Source organism: Lottia gigantea, assembly GCF_000327385.1.
Source record: "Lottia gigantea unplaced genomic scaffold LOTGIsca_16, whole genome shotgun sequence".
Taxonomy (NCBI): Eukaryota; Metazoa; Mollusca; class Gastropoda; family Lottiidae; genus Lottia; species Lottia gigantea.
This window is the reverse complement of record NW_008707965.1, coordinates 185,836-208,170: the sequence shown is the minus strand read 5'-3', so window position 1 is coordinate 208,170 and position 22,335 is coordinate 185,836. Positions and strand designations below refer to the sequence as shown.

Genomic DNA, 22,335 nt, shown 5'->3' with positions numbered 1-22,335 from the left:
TGCCAATCATTTATCAATTAATGATTTTCTATTTAGAGTTAAGGGTAGGGCAGAATTCCTTCCACGGTACAGAACCAAGATATTTAAAGAGGTTGTAAAGATGTTCCTGCAATTCCACTAAAACTAAGTGTTTGATGACATCACTAATCATGAAGGGCCTTAAGTGATAAAGCATATAACTAGCTAATAGTTATATAATCAAACACTTATTTTTTGTGGAATTGCAGGAACTATACATGTACCAATAGACAACAATTAAAAAAAAACACTTTACAATCCCTTTAATATAATTTAAGTACAAACAAGATGAATAGAGTTTTATTCATCATGATTCCATTCTAGTTAAAGAAATTGCTCATAAACCTCCAGAAGTGACAATTTTTGATGCATTTAGATGAATCTTGGTGAGATATTTCATCATCATCCTATCAAAAATGGTAAGACAAAAAAATATTTTACATGAGTTATTGCCCTTGTTCTTTGAAATGTGTTTATTATTACTCTATTGAAAATAATTGAAAAATATTATAGGGGTTCAAGCACTTCTTCTTCAAAACTAACTCTTCTAAACATGTTCAATTTTGGGTTGAAATCTTAATTTTTACAGTTCTGATTGTAAAATGTTTGTGATTAAAAAGGGCTTTATATCTGACAGATGTTGATACAATTCCCCTACCCTACAGACGCAAACCAAAGAATAACAGAGGATTTCCTTTTGTGGCTTTTTGAAAGGTTAATGAACAGAAACCTTTTTTTCTTTTTTTAAAATATATACAAACCACAGTTGTTGTTCTTTTAACATCAAATGAAGGTAATTGTTTACATCTATTTCTGATCTTGAAGATTTTTTATTAACAAGTCCTGATATGAAAGTTATAATGAGACTTGTCTTAATGGAAACATCCTTGAACAATAGACCTAATGGCATCACAATGGTGACAAAATTCAGTCATAATAATGATGTTTGTTTCCCATGTATTTCAATACTTAGAAAACATATTCAACTTCCACAAGCCTTTGAGTATTGTAATTTTTGCTTTATTTTTGATAATTTTTTTGAGTCAGCACCTGATTTCATTTAATATACCAAAATTTCCAAGGAATTCTTTCCTGTCAATCACAAGGATATCAGCACTCAATCAGACATCTTGTTGAATTTTTTAAGAAAATTGATCCTATGTTATATATTGAGACTTAAAATTGTTGACTTTGGTTCAGTCTTTTAGCAACACAGCCAGATTTAAACTAAAAACAGGGCAGATGTGCTAAAATTGAAATGATACAAAAAAAAATTTTAACAGTATTTTTTTTTTTGATCTGATGTTTCATTATCACATTTTTAATATATTTTGAGAAACAAAAGGCTGACCAATACCTAGCCTGTTATAGATAATTAACAACACAGTTGTTGAAAAATGCAGAAGTCAAAACTAACACTTATCAATTTGAAGTTTCAATTATAGTTATCACATGCCAAGAGTTAAAAAGTTTAGGAATCAATTTACTTTTCACGCTAATAAACACCAGAAACATCATCCTAAATGCACTGATTATATCTGCTGTAAACAACACAAGAAATTTCATGTTTAACCATACTTTGAATTTTTCACTATTATCAAAGCCACTGAACAAAAATATTGTCTGACTTTGGTAACCTTATACTTTTGTTAAAAATCCTGCATCCATCAGAGAACTTGAACCTCAAACCAAAAAAAACCATGGTGTTTATTCCTTCATCTTAATCCAAGCCGCTTCTTCTCTTTTTCTTTCTTGCGAACAATATCAATATTTCTGTCTCGCCATGTGCTCTTCCTTAATTTGATTGGTCGATTACCTACATATTTTCCTGAAAAAGAGAAATTATGAGTAAATGAGAAATAAAATAACATGGCCTAATCAGCACTAAATAAATGACATTTATAAAACTGCAAAACCTCTATCAAAACATATTTGATTGTCAACTCAAACTCATAACAAATGTGAATTTACCAACAAATATGTCTATTATGTTCAATGAGTTCTCCCCCCTCTCAAATCAAAATGGTGCTCACATACAACATACTGGTCCTTTCCTAATTTCAACATTCATTCCAGTTACCATTTGATTTATTGATCAAACCATCTGATTTAAAAAGGTCCTATAAATTTTGATACCTCAACTTTCAGAACAAAATATGATGTCATTTACTGAAGCCACTATCATGTTACTGCAGATTTTAATCTTGGTGATATGGAACATTATAACAATATAAATTTGTATCTGTTTCATATTGCTGTTTTGTGCCAAGGGTCCATAAAAAGAACTGTAAAGTATTACATCCGCAATTCCATGAGCCAATTACTGCATTTTATGCTGCTAAGGCAGCATCACATGCTCCCTTCTAGAATATCTCATGCCACTATTATTGTAAGCAATTATTCTTCATCCCTTTCGAGAGATTTAGGAATTATTATTATTTTTATTCAAATATAAAATTTGGGTCAGTTTGGAAAAATTAAAAATATGAGTCATTCATACAAAATCTAAATGACACTGTCTTAATATCAATATCTTTTCATCCCATTGTTATAGAAACATATCAGTATTTGAGGAAAAAAGCTAGAAATATAAAGAAAGTCAGTTGATTTACTGTAATGTCTTACAAAAATGACAACATCTTCTATCATCACCAAGGAGAGGCCATTAATGCTCTAAGAATCGTCATGTAATTACAGAGATTAATGGAATCAAAAAACTCTGAACTAGTTTCAGGAATTCATTCAAGTTTGATTTGAACACATTTTCTTCCACCCAAAATTCCACAAAAGAATGTTCCAATTTATTTAGTACAAAATGAAGGAAGTAACCATTTTTTTAAGGAATGCTACTTGTGTTCTTGAGAATCATGTCTACCAGCTGGTCTTTAGCCAAACCTCTTGGCATTGATCTTTCTACAATTAACTGTTTCTCTTAAGGTATAACACTGAAATAATGCAGATTCATACACTGACCAAGATTACAGCCCACAATTTTAAATTGTAGTTATGCAAATGATGTCAGTATTTTAATGCTCTTACTGACTGCTACAAAACAAAAACACAAAAAAATAATTTCAAGTAAAGTTTTTTATCCAATCGGAAATGTCTAATTTATTAGTTTCTGGATTTTACTTTGATTTTTATTTCTTTTTTAAAGAGATCAGACATATAGAATAAAAATTATTATCTTTTTACTTTAACCTGAAAATATATTTTTACCAATATATTTAAGTGATTTTGAATTTCAACATCAAAAAACACTACCAGCCTTAACTTAGACAAATTTCAATGTAATAATATGAGTCTAAGTTGGCATTTTATCAACACAAAGACAATTTAGATTATCATTACTATACTGAGGATAATTTTGCACTTTACATTTTACCAATAAAAGTAACAAGACAGTAGCTTATTGAATTCATTTATACACTGCAGCTTAATTATGACCAAATTTGAATCTTTAATACCAAGTTTTTGCACCAATTTAGTCATATTTCTCCAAATTATGATAGCAATCAAGTCAGACATATTTTAAGTTGGTATCTAGATGTGATGGGTCTATTTGTTTAGATTAAATTAGTTGACTTGATAGAAAGAAAGTAAGTGGGTGGGTAATATGATTGTAGACAATTCTACTATATAATATGTTTCTAGTCAGAGAAAAAATTAAATGTTAAATTCTGAACCAAAAACAACCTGCAGTTTAAATATAGAATAAGACTAAACATTCTCCTTTACAGCTTGTAATTCAAAAATAAAGTGGCAGATCTACATTATCACAGGAAAACTTAGTCAATTATCACTTCATTGAACAGGAAATATCCAAGAACAGCATCAAATTTAAAGATTGATTCTGAGTGTTAAATGGAATGCTAAGGTTTTAAGCTGGTACAGTTTTCTGTAGCAAAAGAATCAAATTTATTCAACTTATATTGGAACCTCAAGCATCCCTTAAACATATTGATATTGAGACCTCACCAATCCCATATCAAAACTCAGTCTATTGAAGGGCCTGAAATTTATTTTTAAATGCCCTGGGCTTTAATTACAAGAAACTTGATTTTCTAATATTTTGGGGAAAATCAAAATTAGGTCTGGAAAATAGAAGAAAGAAATATAAAATTCAAAAGAACTATGAGATATAATAAACACTAGTAAAAGAATGCAGTAGATGATCCAGGATCTGTGTGTGTAAAAAAAATATTTCATAATTTAGTGGGATCCTTTATTTCAGATTTTCATCCAAATTAATAGAATGGTATATACTGCTGAATAATTTGAATAAACTAGTCAAAGCCAGTTTTGATAGATTATAATGACGTATTCAATACAGTCCTACATTTAGGCATCAGTTATTACTACAAAACTTGCTTAATAGTGCTAAATCCTGGCAAAAGGTATGCACCTTTTTATGATGAAGAAATATTATGTATTGAGATATTACATTACATTCTGCTAGTAATCATGAAAGGAAGACAGTCTTTCTTGAAGGGACTCTTGATGCTACTTACATTTGGTAATTTATTTAATTTCCGTAGTAAATAAGCCAGAAATTGCTTGGATGAGGAAAGCAGACTACTTGATAGCGTTGACCACTAGCAGGAAATCCTGTTGGATATCACTAACTAGTATGGTTACATTAAAATCATACTGTGCCTCTATCTATCAACTGAACCAAGCAGTAAATCCAGCATAACGGTATGGGAAGAGATAAATCAATGCATCATAGTCAGATAAAAAAATTGCTAAAAGGATTGTAAAGAGGTCTTCTTAAATCTTTTGTGTATACATGACACTGATAGCATCATATTCACCATTACAGTACGACATCTGTGGTTCCTGCAATTCCAGAAAAAATGAGTGTTTGATGACGTCAGTAAGTGCAAAATTTGCATAAATTTATTAGTGATTAATGATGTCAATATCAAACACTTAGTTTTAATGGGATTGCAGAAACCATAGACATCTGATTGAAAATTGGAATGATGCAAATTCACGCCATCAGTGTCCCCTATACACATACAAAATTTAGAAAACCTTTTTACAATCCCTTTAAAACTACAACAATTGATCTAACTATTTTCTCCTACTGTACATCACCTAACTAAGCAATCAAGGACATTGTTTGATGATCTAATTCACACAAAAAACATAGTTCATCCCCTCCAAATTTGTCCACTTTGAATAGCAATTTGTGAGATAAGAATACTATATCTTGCGATAATGGAGCTATAAGCATTTTTATCATTTGAGATCACAAGAGAAAACATAAGTGTAAAAAATAACATACCTGTATACTTAATCTAATCAGATAGAGTTCAGACAGAAAATAGGGTTTTATATCATGGTTTATAATTTGATCTTTTTTAAGTTAATGTATACACATATCAAATTTAGCAACATTACACATACCGAAAAAAGATTTTAAAAAGTGAGAAAATTAGGGTCATATTTTAACATAACATGAACAAATTCTTTCTATGTATAATTAAATAATATGTGAAAAGACAAAAATATATTTTTCACCTTTAGAAATAGATATCTACAGTAATTACATATTACTTATTTATATATAAAAATCGAGAATACATAAAAACTGTCTTGGATTGTTGGTTCATGTCATGTTAAAACCTGACACCAAGTTCTGTCATTTTATACATAAGCTGGAGATTGTGTGAGATTGAACATAAAAACAGGAATTGATCAAATCCTTTTTCCCTTTCTCTTTTTGAAAATAAAGTTTATGTGTCCACATGAAATGTGAAGTGTTTATTGTTGTCACCTGTGTCCGTCCATCTGTCTGTCCATCCAAATTTGTCGAAGAGCACAATTCTTGATGAATTTTAAACAAATTTGGTGATATTGTTTATCATTATAAACCCTTAACCGAGATTACAAAATCTATATTTTCCCTTTCTTGTTAATACCACTGAACTCCAAAAACACTAGTAAAATATATCATGTGAACAAAACTTACCTGTCTATGTATATGTGTATTTTTATGTGTATATTTTTAATGTTTCAACAATATATATGTATATAATTATTACATTACTAGTAACCTGTTTTAATTTCAAACTATCATTATTAATGGTTTTTTACAATAAAGCTAAATTTGTCCATGCTGATGATTGTTGATGTTTTACCAAATGTTTCATTCAAACAAAGCTGCCACTGGGCATATGTTACCTTGCCTGGCAAAATATCTTAATTTTCGCAACAGTCTCAAGATAGGGAGTGAAAATGAATGATTAGTATTTAAAAATGTACACAGCAACTAATATTTATGACTAAATGCTAATTATTCAGTTTTCTTAAAAATTGACTCGCAAAATGAATATTTACTTTAAGGAGCAGTATGCAAAAATTTCAGTATCAAAAACATCTTAAATTATAACTGAAAATACATCTAAAATATATTATTTAATTCTATTTCTTTTCTAATACGTACCAAAAAACATAACAAACTTAGAAAGTTTTCTTCAATCTTTTAAATTGTTTTGAGTTAAAAAAAATTAACCACAAGAATTTTTAATTTAAAAATTTCAAATAAGTAAAATTAAAGGGACACATTTCTGTAAATTTTGATGTACAAAAAATCATAGTGCCCCCGAATCACCTACACAAAATGACTAAATAATAATGAGTTAAAGAGTCAACAAAAGGATTGATGGTATTAACTAATAATAATTAGAACTCAAGCCATAAATTGGTTGTCCTGATCAATGAATTATAACTCTAAAGTAAGTGTTACCACCTACACAAATCAGTGACTATAAAGCCAGACCAACCACAATACAAGCTTTATCTCATTTATTTATTAGAAAGTTTTCCGATTGTTGTGATCATTACATTTTACTTGAGATAAATAAAAATCTTGATGATACGAAACTATTAATCTTTCAACTGTCACAAACTGGGTATATCATCAAAATAATTAGGATAGTTTTTATACCAAATTTATTGCTGTAAAATAAAGGTAAGCATAAAATATTTAATTTTGTTAAGCTTAGTCCATCACTATTTTATATCTTCAAGATAAATTAAACTTAAGTTTAACTTCAATTCTTATTTTCTAAGCTGCACTTTTTTTGCTAAAGAAAAAATTCTTATGAAATAAAAAATCAAATGTCTTTTTTTTTTAAAATTCATTTTGATCAGTAATGACGGAATTCCAAAAAGAATCATTCACAAATATTTCAAATGATTTAGCTCTGCGAAAGAAAAAGTTTGATCACAGCATATTCTAAAAGATCCACTATGTAAGGTAAGGTCTGTGAAACTGGATGTAATTGGAATGCACAAAATTTTAACTCCTTCATCCTTGAACATTTAAATTTAATTTTCATCAATTTCAATATTGTTATTTCTTATCTTTCCATTTTATTTTATTTTCTAATAAACTTTGAAAGATCAAATATAACTAACTGAATTTAGAGTAATATGAAATTTTTACCAATAATCTTTTTTTCTATAAAACTTTCTTTATGAAAAACAGATTTTTCCAGATCTTAGCTGGCCAAAAATGACCTACCATAGTCAAAATGAGTTTGCAACTGGTATTTTGGGAGGTGATCCAAAAAAAATAATTCTATTTATCAATTGTATCAATCAAACCTTTTTTCTAAAAGACAAAATTCAAATCATTTCCAATAAGAGCCAATACATTTCCATTCAAATAAGGAATTTTCTGCATAGAAACAGGTTGAATTTAAATAATTTTGCTTTGGAATTGAGATCCATTACCTTTCATGACAAGAAGAATAATCCAAGCTAATTGTTAGTAGTTTTCTACCTTCAAATGTTACAATGACATTTCGCTTTTATGGAACAAGCTTTTCTCAATAAAACTGTGTCGAACATTATAAAAATTCACCTTGAAACAAACGTAATAACTTTTAATTCTTTGAGTTAAATCAGCAGAAAAACAACATGATAACAGTTATTAAGTATCTACCAATTCCCAGGGCCATGAACAATTTCCTGCCAATACAATTCTCTTACCTTAATTCCTTACTTTTTCTTTGAATTCCAGTTATTTCAATTCCTGTTATTACATTTCAATGCATTAACAGCCCAAGGACTGTGAAAATCAGAAAAACAATTTAGGCATGCATCACAGCACAAATGAAAACATATCAGATAGGCTTAAACTGTTAGAGATATAGTTCTTTCAATCAGCTAACAGAACTCCATTGATTCTATGAGTATATTTATATCCTTGCAACAGAAATTTAATTTTTTGGTGCGTTTCACTTTAGTAAGTAAACTTCATTATAGGGACCTCGGTAAGACATTATCATGATGTGACATGGTTTTCAAATGGACCAATCAATAAGCTTTTGTTTTGTAAATCTGAACATGCAATTCATAAATAATAAATACAGGCAACGCCTCTTGTGGTAAATTGATGGGTTTAATTCATTGCCTTAACAAAGCTATTTGCATTAAGTGAACCATGGTTCTATCTAGTAATTGATAACAAGCATGGTTAAAGAGATAATACCCTGAACACTGCACATTGGAATTGACTCTATAATTGTTTCTGATCTTTCTATCAGCTACAAGAAACTAGATTTACAGTAGAAAGAAGCTGACTGGGTTTTTGACAGCTCTAGGAGGCTACACTATGATTAAGAGATTCATTATTTCATTCCATTGGCCTGGTAGAACAATCAAAGGCTTACTGGTGGTAATAAAAGGTTTAACAGTGATTTCAACTTGTCACAACTTTCTTAAATAATTATATGTTTAGGACTTAGAGCTTGACTGAATTCCTAGTTGAAATTTCTTTGCTCTTGTACCCAATCATCAATGTTTTCAGACAGTTGTAATGAAAGAAAGATACAACCAATTTTTTTTATAGGGAAAACAATCAAGATCACTCCTACCAGTTGGTCTATTCCACAAAAAATAAGTGTTTGATGACGTCAATGGTGCAAATTGATGCTATCAGTGTTCTAGATGCACATAAAAAATTTTAAAAACCTTTAACATATACTTTAGCTGATGACAATTTAAGTATTTAGATACTTTCAATAAATGATATATAAGATAGCTTGCCAGGCAAGGTAATATATGCCCACTAGCAGCTTTGACTTTGAATAAAAATATCTGGCAGTACAGTAACAACAGTATGAAATATTCAACCTTTAGTCTTACAGTTCTTATGAACTTTTTAAGAGAATACTGTGTAATATTACAAAGTTTGGTCAATATCTGTCAAGAATTGCGCCTTCTAGAGTGTTTGAACGACTGCAATACTAATTCATACTAAATATTTCATGAATTTTCTGATTTTCAATAGGGTTCATCCTTGGTTGATAACAAACACTCACACCAAGTTTTATAAAAATCTGTCAAAAAGTGCACCTTCCAGAGTGTTTACGAGCATCTTAAGAACAAGGGCAATAATTCATACTAAATATTTTTCAATTTTTCTGATTTTCTATACGGTTCATTCTTGGGTGATTACAAACAATCACATCAAGTTTCGTCAAAATCAGACAAGAATTGTGCCTTCTTGAGTTTTTACGAGCAATTGTGGATGAACGGACAGACTCATTTTATATGATGAGTATGATTTGTTTGTCAAGAATAAATGTTCATCTTAAAAACTAATCATGATAATTATAATAATATTTTTACCAGTATTAATAATTTCAAGACAATGACACAGGATTTACTAATATTAATATCAAACTCATAAACGTAATCAACAAAAGTAATTAACAATTCAGTGACATCATAGGCTTATGAGGAAAACAGAAGAAAAAGGACACACCCATCAAATATGAACACATGTGTAGCTCATCAAATGCACAATTTGACAAAAGACTCAAAGCTTTTTTGTATCTTTGTTATAGCTTTGGAAAACAAAACCGCCATACTCATGAAAGTTTCAAATCAAAAGTTCATAATCTGAATTTTTTAATAATTAGCATAGTTTCAAACCAATCTGACCTAAAATTGATCATGAAGAATCAAAAGTTCCCTATCAACAATCAGATTGCCATGTCATGATCAGTCTTCCCTATGATTTTAAATGCAATTTTGAACTTTTAGCATTCCTGATTTGATGAAACTGATTAGTGTGATCAGTAGAATAGATTGTGAATAGTTATGGGATGATAAAACACTTTAGACTAATTAGATAATGAAAAAAAGACAATTAACACTCAAATAGACTATACCTACACTTTATTAGGAAAGAGAGCAGTACTGATTAGACCCCATGGGGCGTTGACTAGTCATTAGTAATTTAGTAATAGAACATTTGTTATTAATAGATATCACACAGACTGAATCTATCAGACATAATGTCTACTTTCTCTTTCTGGGGAGCCCTGACGGCTCTGGTATTAAACACTTGATATTAATTCATTTTTCAATCAATTAGCTTTCATTTATTAAACTTAAGTCCAAAAACATTATATTTTTATTACTGGTATCATTGCCAAGAAGGGAAAGATCCCTCTTTTGTAACAACTGATACCAAACCGTCGTCAACATAATCAACACAAATACAACCATCCTGAAATATCTTGGTGCTTATGTATGCAACCAGGAAATCAGAAAAAATCATAATGAAATCAGTCAACAATTTAAATTATGCCAAAAGGTATTTTCTTATGCTCATAGCATCACATCTTTTCTTGCTTGCTTAAAGATTGAAAGAAACAAAAAGTTAACCTGAATGTGTAACCTTAAAAATTGTTACATCAAAGAGTTCCAGGCAATCAATTTAGAATTATATTCTTTAACAAGGAAAACCCCTACAGATATAGAAGAAATTTCCTCATAAAAATGTCTGAACACGAAATTCAAGATGATTACATCTAAAATAAAATTCCATAAAACAAATCACATTTAAATGTTGCAATTCCTACGATTTCTTTCTCGCCTAGTTTGTGTAGTTGTCACAAAAAAAGCAAGGTAATCTCAAGAGCTGTTGTAAAAGTAAAAATTTAGTTCTTCAGTTGAAAGTTAATTACTCAATACTGGTCTTAGTCTTAAAGGGGCCTTACCAGCTCTCAGCAATTTGTAATGATGAATTACAAAGTCTGCTTATCTTACATTAAAACAAAACCATACAATGGAGGCATGAGCTTATAACAGTTGACTGTCGCTTTCAGAATCGTATTTATTTCCCACATACAATTATTACCCTACAATATTTTGACATCAATGGTACCTAGTTGAGCTTAACTTGAGCATTTTCACTTGATAAAGAAAAATTTCTTTTACCTTGAACCATTTTTTGGAAATACATCATACACATAGTCCATTTTAAATAAACAATTTAGAATGGTTATGATACCTTTGTAGTTTTTTTATTTGCCTGTACCAGTATTCATATTTGAAGGACCTTCAACATTCAACCTTTGCAAGTTTTGAATTTATATTTCTTTCTATAGAATCAACCCTGAGTGCTTCACATTTAATGATTTCTTACAAGTCTTAAGTCACAATAACTTAGTTATTTCATAATTTTGCAGTATTGAAACAGCAGACAACCGGAACACACACTCTACATGAAACATCCTTAATAACACAATTAACAAATAACAAAATTGGGTCACTTTTCAGCAGGCAGTGGTATAAATTAGATCAAAGGAAGTGAAAAGAATATAAAAATTCTATTTAATGTGTTCTTGCAATCTATTTTATTTTGCTAAAGGCATACATGAAATGATAATATAAATAAAATTACTTAGGATGATTGCTGATTGGATGTAAGAAAAAAATAACGGAATCAAATTTCATGTATGATTTCAGTTCCTTTCTAGTTGGTTAGCTTGTGTATTCATAATACTGTGGATCAGAATATACCACTTTTTTACACTTATCTGTCACAGTCCATGGACTGCAAGATCCTTTGATCTTGTCCTTTGTAAAAATCTCAGTAAGACTCATCGATGTAATACTGGCTTAAACTTTACTTAATTTAACCTTAATATTTAATATAATCTCCCCATTACCTTGACACTATTTTTTTGATACAGAGTCAGATCACTGGGCTTCAATTATTCTTCATTATCAATATGGCAAGAGGCTCTCTATTAAAAATATTCAATTTATCTCAAGATACTATTGAGAGCCACGATCAACCCAGGACCATGGGATTAATGAGCCAGCACCCTACTGACATTAATGTCACCTGCATTGTCTTATTTAGACATAGTCCATATCTGAATAATCTCTTCTGATTTTCATTTAACACTCAACATTTCCCATGGGGAATACATGAACACCGTCAGAAAAATCAGAATCAATTCATGCAAGCAATCTATTCAATACACAATGGAATTTTGTAATAATTGCTTTGGTTCTAATGGATTAACAAGGGCAGACATTGCCATCAAATTCCCTAAATTCATTAAAGTGAGCGGAAGTTTTCGTCTTGCTTAGAATGGACCAATAGGAATTGGTGATAAAATGATAAAATGTTTCTGTTTGTTAAAAGAATTCTGGTGGTGAAATATTGAAATGGTACTTAGCTCCACCTAATTATTCTAGAAAATGTCTTAAATGCCACTTTCTTCAATGTAATTGTTTAACAAAGGTTAAGTGCTTTTTATCAGCCTGACCATCCCTTTCTGGAATCTGTAAAGTTTATCTTGCAATTCACAAACAAATTTGCTTTACTACTTAAAAAGTGGAAAACACCTAAAGAACAGTTTTTGATTTAAGAGGGATTCATTGGAAACCTATGACAACTTCTCAGTATCTTGATTTAAACTGGTCTTCTGAAAAAACATCCTACTTTCGTTTTACCCTCTCTTTATAACAAGTGCTAATAAAATAAAGATTAGAGATAATAATCAAATGTATATGGAACTGATTTCCTACTTAATAATATCTTGTTATGTCACGCTTCTTATTAGATACTATAAGCTTTGATTACAATATCAAATATTTCTTTATTTCTTTTACTTTATAGAGCACTGGTTATTAAAATTTTTATGAAAAACATTTGCTTCTAAAATCTCCATATAAACCACAAATATCAGATAACTAGAGCTGTAATTATTTTAAAATCAAAATATTTCAACCGTTTGGCTTAATAAACTAAATGTTAACAATTTTTTTTTTACAGTTTTGTAATCATACAACAAATTCAAATAAAAACTATGCCTTAAGGCTTGCGATAAATCATATCCTGAGCATTTATCAGAAAAGTTGTACAAGATCAAAGATCAGAAAAGAATTACAAGATCAAAGTTATCAGCTAATTTGAATTTGTATCTATATATGCATTTTTTTCGTTTTTGTACATTACACGGATATAGAATTATGTATACACTTGTGGCATCATTATTTGCTACAGTAATAAACTCTTAATTTTTATCTTTTCAGAATGCCGAAGTCAATAAGTGAAATTACCTTAAAAAGTACAGTAATTTTAGTGGTAATTAATCTAGTCACAATTCATGCCTTTACACCCCGACAGCGCCGGCTGAGTTTCATAGAATGTAATGGCTGGGCAGCTGGCTGTATGAATTCTTATGCCTCTCAGAAACCAATACGAACAAATGGTGGCTATAGAGATCCAACCTCTGCTTCCAATGCTTGGACAGCCAGACGAAAATCAAAATATTTTCTCACATCAGGTAATTTTTCTGGATTTTAATTTAAATTGGATAAGGGTTTTTGTCTTAGCATTTTATCTTTAACCATCATGAACATGTTGTTGTTGCTAACTTAAGAACATGAAAAAATACTGTAAAATCCAATCCCTTTATCTTGCTCCTTCAATTTCGCGAAAGTACGTATCTTCAAGCTGAGTGTACACTCAAAAATTTCATTTTGTCACTGAAAAACCAATTTGATTCGATTATAATACTTAGAATTATAGTATTTGATCTGGGTTAAAATCACCTTTCTTCCAATCATTTTCAACAAATCAATTGCCAAGCTATTATCCCATTTGACTTTTTTCTAAAAATATCAGAAACCATTTTAATCAGAGAAATCAATCAAAATTGAATCCTGCTAAACGATTTCCGATAATGAAAGATAAATTGATATAACTCAACTGATGTTTGAATTTCAACAATTTGGGTGAGAATTATATTACAAAACAAATGACAGATTTGGCAATCAAATACAGCCCAAGGTATTAATCATGTCCAAATGAAGTACACCCACATTAAACAAAAGGTTAGACTGAGCCATTTTAATGATGGTATTTGGTTGGATTCTTTAACTTCCGTGCTGTTTGAGTTGTAGGGATTATCTAAGCTCCAAAATGTTAAGAGGATATCAACCTTGTCAAACTGACATCTACAGAGGCTGTATATGTGGGATTCCAAATATCTACTTAAGCTTGATTTTAACTTTCTCATATCTCATAAATCATAGGGCGTTTCAAAGCAATAGGTCTATAGAATTAGATATATAGTCAGCAGCGTATAAGCTTAAATGTAGATAACATTAGTTTTGCAGTACTAATTCAATTTCATTTCTTCCACATAACCACTTAAGGTAATAAATATGACAGAATTAAATCTGAATTTCGTTTTAAGTATCTGGACAAGATGACAGATAAATTTTGTGTCTGCTGTCTAAACAGTCAATTCAAAGCCTATCATTACATATAACACACGATTAAGACTAGCTTCTATAAATCTTGATGAAAGTCTTTGGATTTTCTATTTAAAGATTTACTATGTCTGGATAACAAATGCTCTGTCTGTTTTATGACTTGTGATATTCAGTACATTACACGAATTGATTAAGTTTGAAATCTGATTCTAAAATTTACAATCTGCTGACTTCAACCAAGATGATAATTACATAAGAATAGCTGAACAAAATCAACAAATCAGCATTAACTAGTCATTAAATATCCTATCACAATTTACTATACAGAATATAAATATATATGCATAGAACTCCTGAACAGAATTTCACTCTAAGCAAACAATCTGCCATTTTCAATGCTATCAGTGTTAAACAATTTTATGGTACTACTCAAAAGAGTTACAAAGTTTCACAAATTACAGTGACTTCAAATAGCATACTACTCTTACATACTTTATACAACTTGCATTGTCATCTTACAAAATATGTAAGCTTACTCAAAACTGTTATTTCAAAATCACCTAACGAATTACCAAAGCACTAAGTCAGTGCCACTAAAGTTAGATCTAATATTTTGCAAGAACTTGGTCAATTACATTTTGTCCTTTTAAACTCCAAACATGAAAGAAAGATCTCTTCAGATCATTAGCTCTATTACACTAATCAACAATAGGAGTCAATATCTCATCAAAACGTCTTTCAGAACACCTTCACTCTTTAAACAATGATTCGTTTACACTGCCAGAAGCAAGATATTAGTCTAGTCACAATACTATTATTGTTAAAGACCTTAATTAATATGAAAACTTATGATAGGATTTGAATGAAAGACTAGGAACCTTCCGGAGTTTAGAATTATTTCAGCCTTTGGCACAATTTTACCAGGAGTAATGAGCTGACATGTTTAGATAACTCTACCCACTTATAGAAAGACAGTTCTCTAAGGTAACATGCCAGGCTGTACTGTTAAACTTGCTGAGAAAGCGAATGTTTATTGTTAGACAAAATAACACATTCCAAGCAAATCAGATGAGCCGTCCTATATACATGTATGAGTAATAAACCAATGTCCCTTCATATGTTTTGAAGAGACATTTACTTCAGGCTAATTTGAATTCCACTCAAACAAAATTTAAATTTATTGGATAGAGAAAATAGATAAAGATTATGAGACACTGTGTTCAATAAGATGACAGTTGTCTTAAAGGGATTGTAAAGAGGTTTTCTATAATTTTTAAGTGTATCAGGACACTGACAGCATCAATTTGCACCATTCAAATTTTCAATCAAGATGTCTTTGGTTTTTGCAATTCTACTAAAACTATTTGTTTGATGATGTCACTAATCGCGAAGAGCCAAATGTGATAAAGCAAATTTTGTGATTAGTGACTTAATTTTTGTGGAATCACAGGAACCACAGATGTCTCATCAAAAATGGGAATGGTGCAAATTGGTGCTATTGTTAAATGACAATAAAATTTCACGAGTAGCTTTAGAAGAATACTGAGCAATATATACTTCGCATCATGAATAATATCATCATTGAATTGACCAGCTGATATCTCAATCAGGCCATCTTCAGCTCTAATTAGATGAATCATACAAGTACTGGAGGGTACATAATAACCACTCCATTTCATCAGATATAGCATCCTTCACTTCAATCTATCACAAGGGTCAGCTAGAGTGTAAACAGGATATTCAGAGGAAGAAGACTTCTAAATGTGCCGTAACATGTCTGATTTTATTAAATCTTAGTAATGGCCTTGATTGAAAGAATTATAACTTTAGGTTTAAATCAAAGCAATAAAACTCTATCACATCAAATGCCTTTTACTAAAAAATAAACCAAATTACCAGTCTTCTCAAAGTGATGCACATTTTGGGTCACACAGACTATTTTTATTTCAATAAGACTGTCTAATAAAACCAAAGACAAAGTCAAGGTAGTGAATTAGTTCATCCTCAGCTAAGTGACAAGGCCGATGTTGCTAACCTTTATAAAATAAATATAAGAACTTGAACTGATCTATGGGACAGATTATCTAGATCAGATTTACTTCTTCAATTTCCCTCTTTTAACTTCCTCAGTCTTGAAAAAACCGAATGGTTTTCCCACAGAAAATGATAGTTATTAAGAAATATCTTTTGTTCTTTTCTTGTGTTTGATTTAATGTCTAGGCTTTCCAACAGATTATTCCACTATGTACCAAAATAAGTAATGACATACCAAAGTAATTAGTTCGTTGGAGCTCTCTTAATCAGAAAATTAAATCAAGTTGAACTAATCACCTGAAACCCTCCTAATTATAGGAAAGTATATTGTGATTCTTAACATTGCTTCAGGTCCCTGCCTTTATTCAAATTTGATTGAACTAGGTGGGTTGTATGTGTAAAAATTTCACAATATTAAATGCTTAGAAATATACTACCTGGAGACCCAGAAATGATGCTGATTAGGCTTGGTCCCAAGGATTCAAATTTTTGAACATCAAATTTTCTCATCTCCCAGGATGCCACATTGTGACTGGTTTGTCAATTTGTCATCAATTTTGGAGAGTTATTTAAGATGCAAACCTTATTTTGGTACTTCATCAGCTATATTGACTTTTAAAGGCATGTAAATTTAAAAGAAGTCATATGATCATAATATACTGGAAAGAAATTATGGTAAATGGACTCCCTGTTTTATTTTCCAGGTGGATCATGGAGTGTTATAGGGAAAAGATTTGGTTGGCCTGTAACCAGGGAGATTATGTCACCTGTTCCAAGATTTTCAGCCAACTTTTATGGTAATTATCTGAATATTTTTTCAAATTTCTTACTATCACCGGACAACAGCTACAGTCTCAGTGCACTGAAATCAAGGGAATGGATCTCAATTTTTTTTATATTATACAGCTCAAGGTCTGAATGCCTTAATTCATCTTTACATTGAAAGATATAAGGACACTATGTACTTCGTGTAATAGCAAATAATGCTGAAGATGTTGGCAATAATACTGGCCTGTACTGAATTAATATCAAAAACATTCTTAATATGCATGCCAAAAACTTGATAGGGCTTAACTAATATCCTTGACAAGAAAGCTTCTACCCAATCTTTCCTTTCCATTTTTACACTTTACAATGTCTGATTTAATTCAATTTCTCTTCTTTTAGAGCCTAATCTCTTACATCATGCAATTGGGCTATTGTCACAAAACAAAACCTTGCTTTAAAAGCAAAAACATCATATGGCTTTCAAAAACTTTTATAAAATGAACAAAGGATCTGATCTAAAAGCAGACTTAGCGTCCCTAATCTTCTTAGTGAAATTGACTGGTAAACAGAAAATTTTAATTGAAAGGAATAATGATGCATAGAAACATAATGATTGAAAAATCTAAAGGATTCTATTTAATAGTGGCTTGAAATACATTGTTTTTTCCATTTTCAGAAAAACTACTAAGAAAATTAATGATCAAGGGCTAAACCAAACGGAAAGAAGGTGGACTTTAAAGTTAAAGTGGAATTTCTACATCTGAATCAATTTACAATCCATAGACAACCTGGGATGTGGTTTCAACACCACAAATTTTCTTTGATATTAACCTTATTTTTTCAGTATTATATTGTGATAACTTTTCACTGACTGATAATATTACCTTGATGTCACTTTTCTTTTAATTTTTTTCTTTCAATATCCTGTTAGTGATTTTCTTTTACATCAAGACTAAGTGAGATTTTTTCAAAATCTATCTATTTTGGAGCTCAAAATTATTTTTCCCCAAAAACCCACAAAAATCAAGTCTTTGGTCTTAGTCTGAATTTCTTTATTTTTGTTTAAAGCAAAGATAAGATATTATCAGTCAAATATCTTCTATAGGCTTTCAAGTTTAAATACCATAAATATGATCAATACAGCCAGTTTTAACTACATAAATAGTTTAATGTTTCAAATTTGTAATGATCTCTTAAAATCAATATGTTTTCTACAATGGATAATAAATCTGTTAAGATACTAGTATATCTTGTAAATGTCTCAGATTTAAATAAAATTCACAAATTAATTAGCCTTTCAAATTGGTACATCCTTGTTTGTGGGGGTGTGAAAATACTGTCATAAATAAAATAACTAACATTGGCCCATGAATGTTTAGATAGGGGATTTAAAAAAAAAAACAACAAAAATATGACTGCAGAGAAAGATAGCTGCTTGACAAACACACACTCTTTTAAAGACTTGAATACTATTGATTTTGCTCTGATGTGATTCTTCTTTGGACTCTTCTATAAAAAAAGACTTTCTGGAAGCATATCTATCTCAAAGACGAAGATCAAATGTAACTATTTGTCACTTCTATCTACTCTTACTGGTATTGTAGTAATATATCTAAAAGTTGCATACAAAATGTGATTTCAGGCTCTGTCTAAATTATCAACTATGTGTTGTGAAGGCAAACAAGGTAGCTTGAAAATTCTATCAAGAAACCTTTCAGCAAGATTGTTTTCCATCTTAATGGAATCTAGAATTTAGGTTTACTACCTAATTATTGAGATGAAATTGGTGGTCAGCATGGGTCTAATAATAAATAAAAAAAGGCAACTAAGGGCAGAAAAATAACCTGGTTCTGTGCATCACAATTATATTAAGCAATATCATTTGTGGTATATTAACTGCACATTACACATGTGTTGCTGAAGCTACAAATCTTGAAACAGAATGGATTCAGTTCCCTATGGAAAACCTCACATAACAAATAAAATCAATATAAATCCTTAGAGCCTAAAATTACGTCCCATACAAGGACGACACTTAAAATAAAAAAAATGTGAAAATTAATTCCTCACAAATATGCTGAATATCTGTGAATAAATAAAAATAAAAGTACAGAGTAAATAATTTCAAAGTTTCATATTTGGAAAATTAACCTAGAAACAGAATAATTAGTAGTCATAATTCCTAAGCAAAACTTACCATTCATATCTCTCATAGCTCTTGTGAAATCTCCTGGATCCTTAAAACTCACAAAACCATATCCTTTAGATTTATTAGAACGCCTGTCTCTCACAATTTTAGCTTTTAAAAATGAAGGATATTTAGAGAAAGCCCGGGCTAAGTGTTCATCACTAACTTCATTTCCCAGGTCACCACAAAACATTCTAAAATCATCTGAAATACAAAATTATAAGTTTTTACTTTTCTTTTAAAATAGCTCAGGCACATCCAGGGATTGTCCAGACAAAAGTATGGGAGAATGAATTAATGGAAATTTGGGGGCACATGAACTGAAATCCCTTCCATGGCATGAATTCATTTTCATAATGTCAAGCTTTATGAACTGTCTAATACTTTGACTGTCCTTTGCAATAGGCAATTTCCTTGTGTTATAGAATGAAGTGATTTGATTGGATTGTACAGTAGCAAATTCTAACAATTCTGTAGTGTTCAATCAAATCAAATCACTGCATTGACAAAATTCCATTATACCAGAAAAGAGCCTAGTAAAGACAAGGTATTAGATGCAGTTTGTAATAGCTTGACATTGTAAGAATAGCATGAATCAGGTTCAACTGTGATCAAATTCAACTATGGTAGTAAATGATCAGATAGATTTATCTTGTAGTATGGGCAGCTTGCATGTCACCCCAGAAAAGATATTCATAAACATATGGAAGCACACTACATCCACAAATATATTAAACTATTCTTTTGAATATCCTGGGTGTATCTAAATATCAGTGACTGATTAAAGGGAAATAACCTGTTTCTTTAAACTAAGCTATGAGCCCACAATAGTATCACTATCAAGGGCAGAGTCACGATGAATAAATAAATCTAAATTTCAAGCTTGTTTTAAGTTGTCCAAAACACTTAGACTGAGTAGAAATCTACTTCAAGACATCACCAGCAATATGGAGCTTATATATCTGATAAAGCATATATAAAAACAATTGCAACACCATAAGTGTGAAAAATAAGGCATCACATACCCTGAACCTCAAGAAATATGACGTTAATGTTAAGTGAGCAGTGAGGTCATAGCTAAAAGCTTGGATATCATGTAATTGGATATCATTAGATTACAGTAGAAAGCACCCACTATTGTTGAAAAGGTTTAGAGGTGAAAGCACTAACAAGTGTTGGTTTCATGTGAAAAGTTCATCAGCAGCTACCAATGTTTTGCCAAAATGTTGTCTTGGATTTCAGGTTTCGTTTTGTGGTTTGGATCGTTAGTATTTGAATCATTTATCTAAATTGTTAGAAGCAAAATGAAAATAAGAAAGACTCACCATTATCCCATTCTGATAATGTCTGATCTTCCCATGTCGTTCCAGCTGCAGTCCGCACAAATTTTTTCTTTTTATCTTTTTTATCTTTCCGACTTAACGTTTCTGAATCCATGTCTTGATCTGTTCCCATGGAAAAACCTGGCATGGCCTCCCCATCTATATCTTGTTGATTTACATCTGACTGTGTTTCTGCAGCCATGGGGATTGCAGGCATATCAGGTCCTATTGGAGCTTCAGTAGTTTCTGCTGCTTTTTGTTTCTTTTTCTTTTCTTTCTTTGGAACCAACCTAACAGGTTCTGCTGAATACACCACCTTAGGTTTTTCAATTTCCTGGGGTGGCATTTCGTGTGGCATAGGAGACCAACCGTGCTGGTTTGGATTCATGTAAGGACCTGGTTGTCTCATCATTGGTGGACCCATTCCAGGTCCTCCCATAGGAGGCATAGGTCCTCTAGGACCACCCATCATATGATGTGGACCTCCAGGACCTTGACCCATAGGGCCCTGAAATGACATTTGGCCACCCTGAGGACCATGACCTGGACCTGGACCTTGGAAACCTGGATGTTGCATGGGTGGACGAGAAGGAAGAGGCATAGGGGGTCTGTTAGGGGGTGGTGGTCTATGACGACCCAATTGAGGGGGAACAAATGAGGGTCTGGGTGGTGGAGGAGGTGGATGCATGGGAGGGTGACCATTTGGAGATTGGGCCATATTTCCTTGAAGCAAAGGAGGAGGAGGTGGTGGCGCTATTAATGCTGAAAAAATGAAAAAATACAAATGTGAACTTGTCAGGTTCTCAGAGGCTAAAGATAAACAGCTGCTATAACTTTGTTAACGAAATAAGCTAATGAAATCAGTTTTCCAGAAGGAAATTTTTATTTTCTCTTTCTTCGAGTTATTGTTTCTCCTAATAATGCGGTATTTGATAAATGCATATCGGATTTTAACTGTGAACAAGGACAGTCATTTGAAATTCATATCTACTGAATATGAAAACGACCAATGAATAACCCTTTCAGATGTCAACAGACTATTATCTATACCTACCAGATAGTGATAAAGTAGCAGGTTGATCAGCTTCATCTGCCTCTACTCCAGCTCGTATTGTTTTCAGCTGTACCTGAACATCATGAAATGTCCTAGACCCCAAAATAAACCTTGAATCTACAGGCTCTGGTCCTTCGATTTCCGCTTCAAATCTACAATTAGAAAAAGAAACAATTCTCTGAAGTTGCAGTACATGCTAGTTTAGGAGTAATATTTTGAAATATATATTAAAGTTTGAAATATACATTAAAGTTTGAAATATATATTAAAGTTGTAATGAAGGTAAAAGCTATTAAGGGAAAGATTTAAGTTTGATTAGCGTATTCAAGGATAAAATTATGAAGAGTCATTTTAATTTTCACAACATCTAAACAACAAGAAAATTCAATTTTGTATTCAAAACT

At 31.0% G+C, this 22,335-nt stretch overlaps 1 protein-coding gene across 1 annotated transcript; it reads right to left on the bottom strand.

Annotated features, from left to right (window-relative positions):
* Positions 1-1,733: 1,733 nt before the first annotated feature.
* LOTGIDRAFT_112714 (hypothetical protein) lies at positions 1,734-20,992 on the bottom strand (the record flags this gene model as incomplete). Its single annotated transcript, XM_009051084.1, has 3 exons — positions 1,734-1,846; positions 19,565-19,759; positions 20,881-20,992. 3 exons carry the CDS (start codon positions 20,990-20,992, stop codon positions 1,734-1,736), a joined length of 420 nt encoding a protein of 139 aa, XP_009049332.1.
* Positions 20,993-22,335: the final 1,343 nt, after the last annotated feature.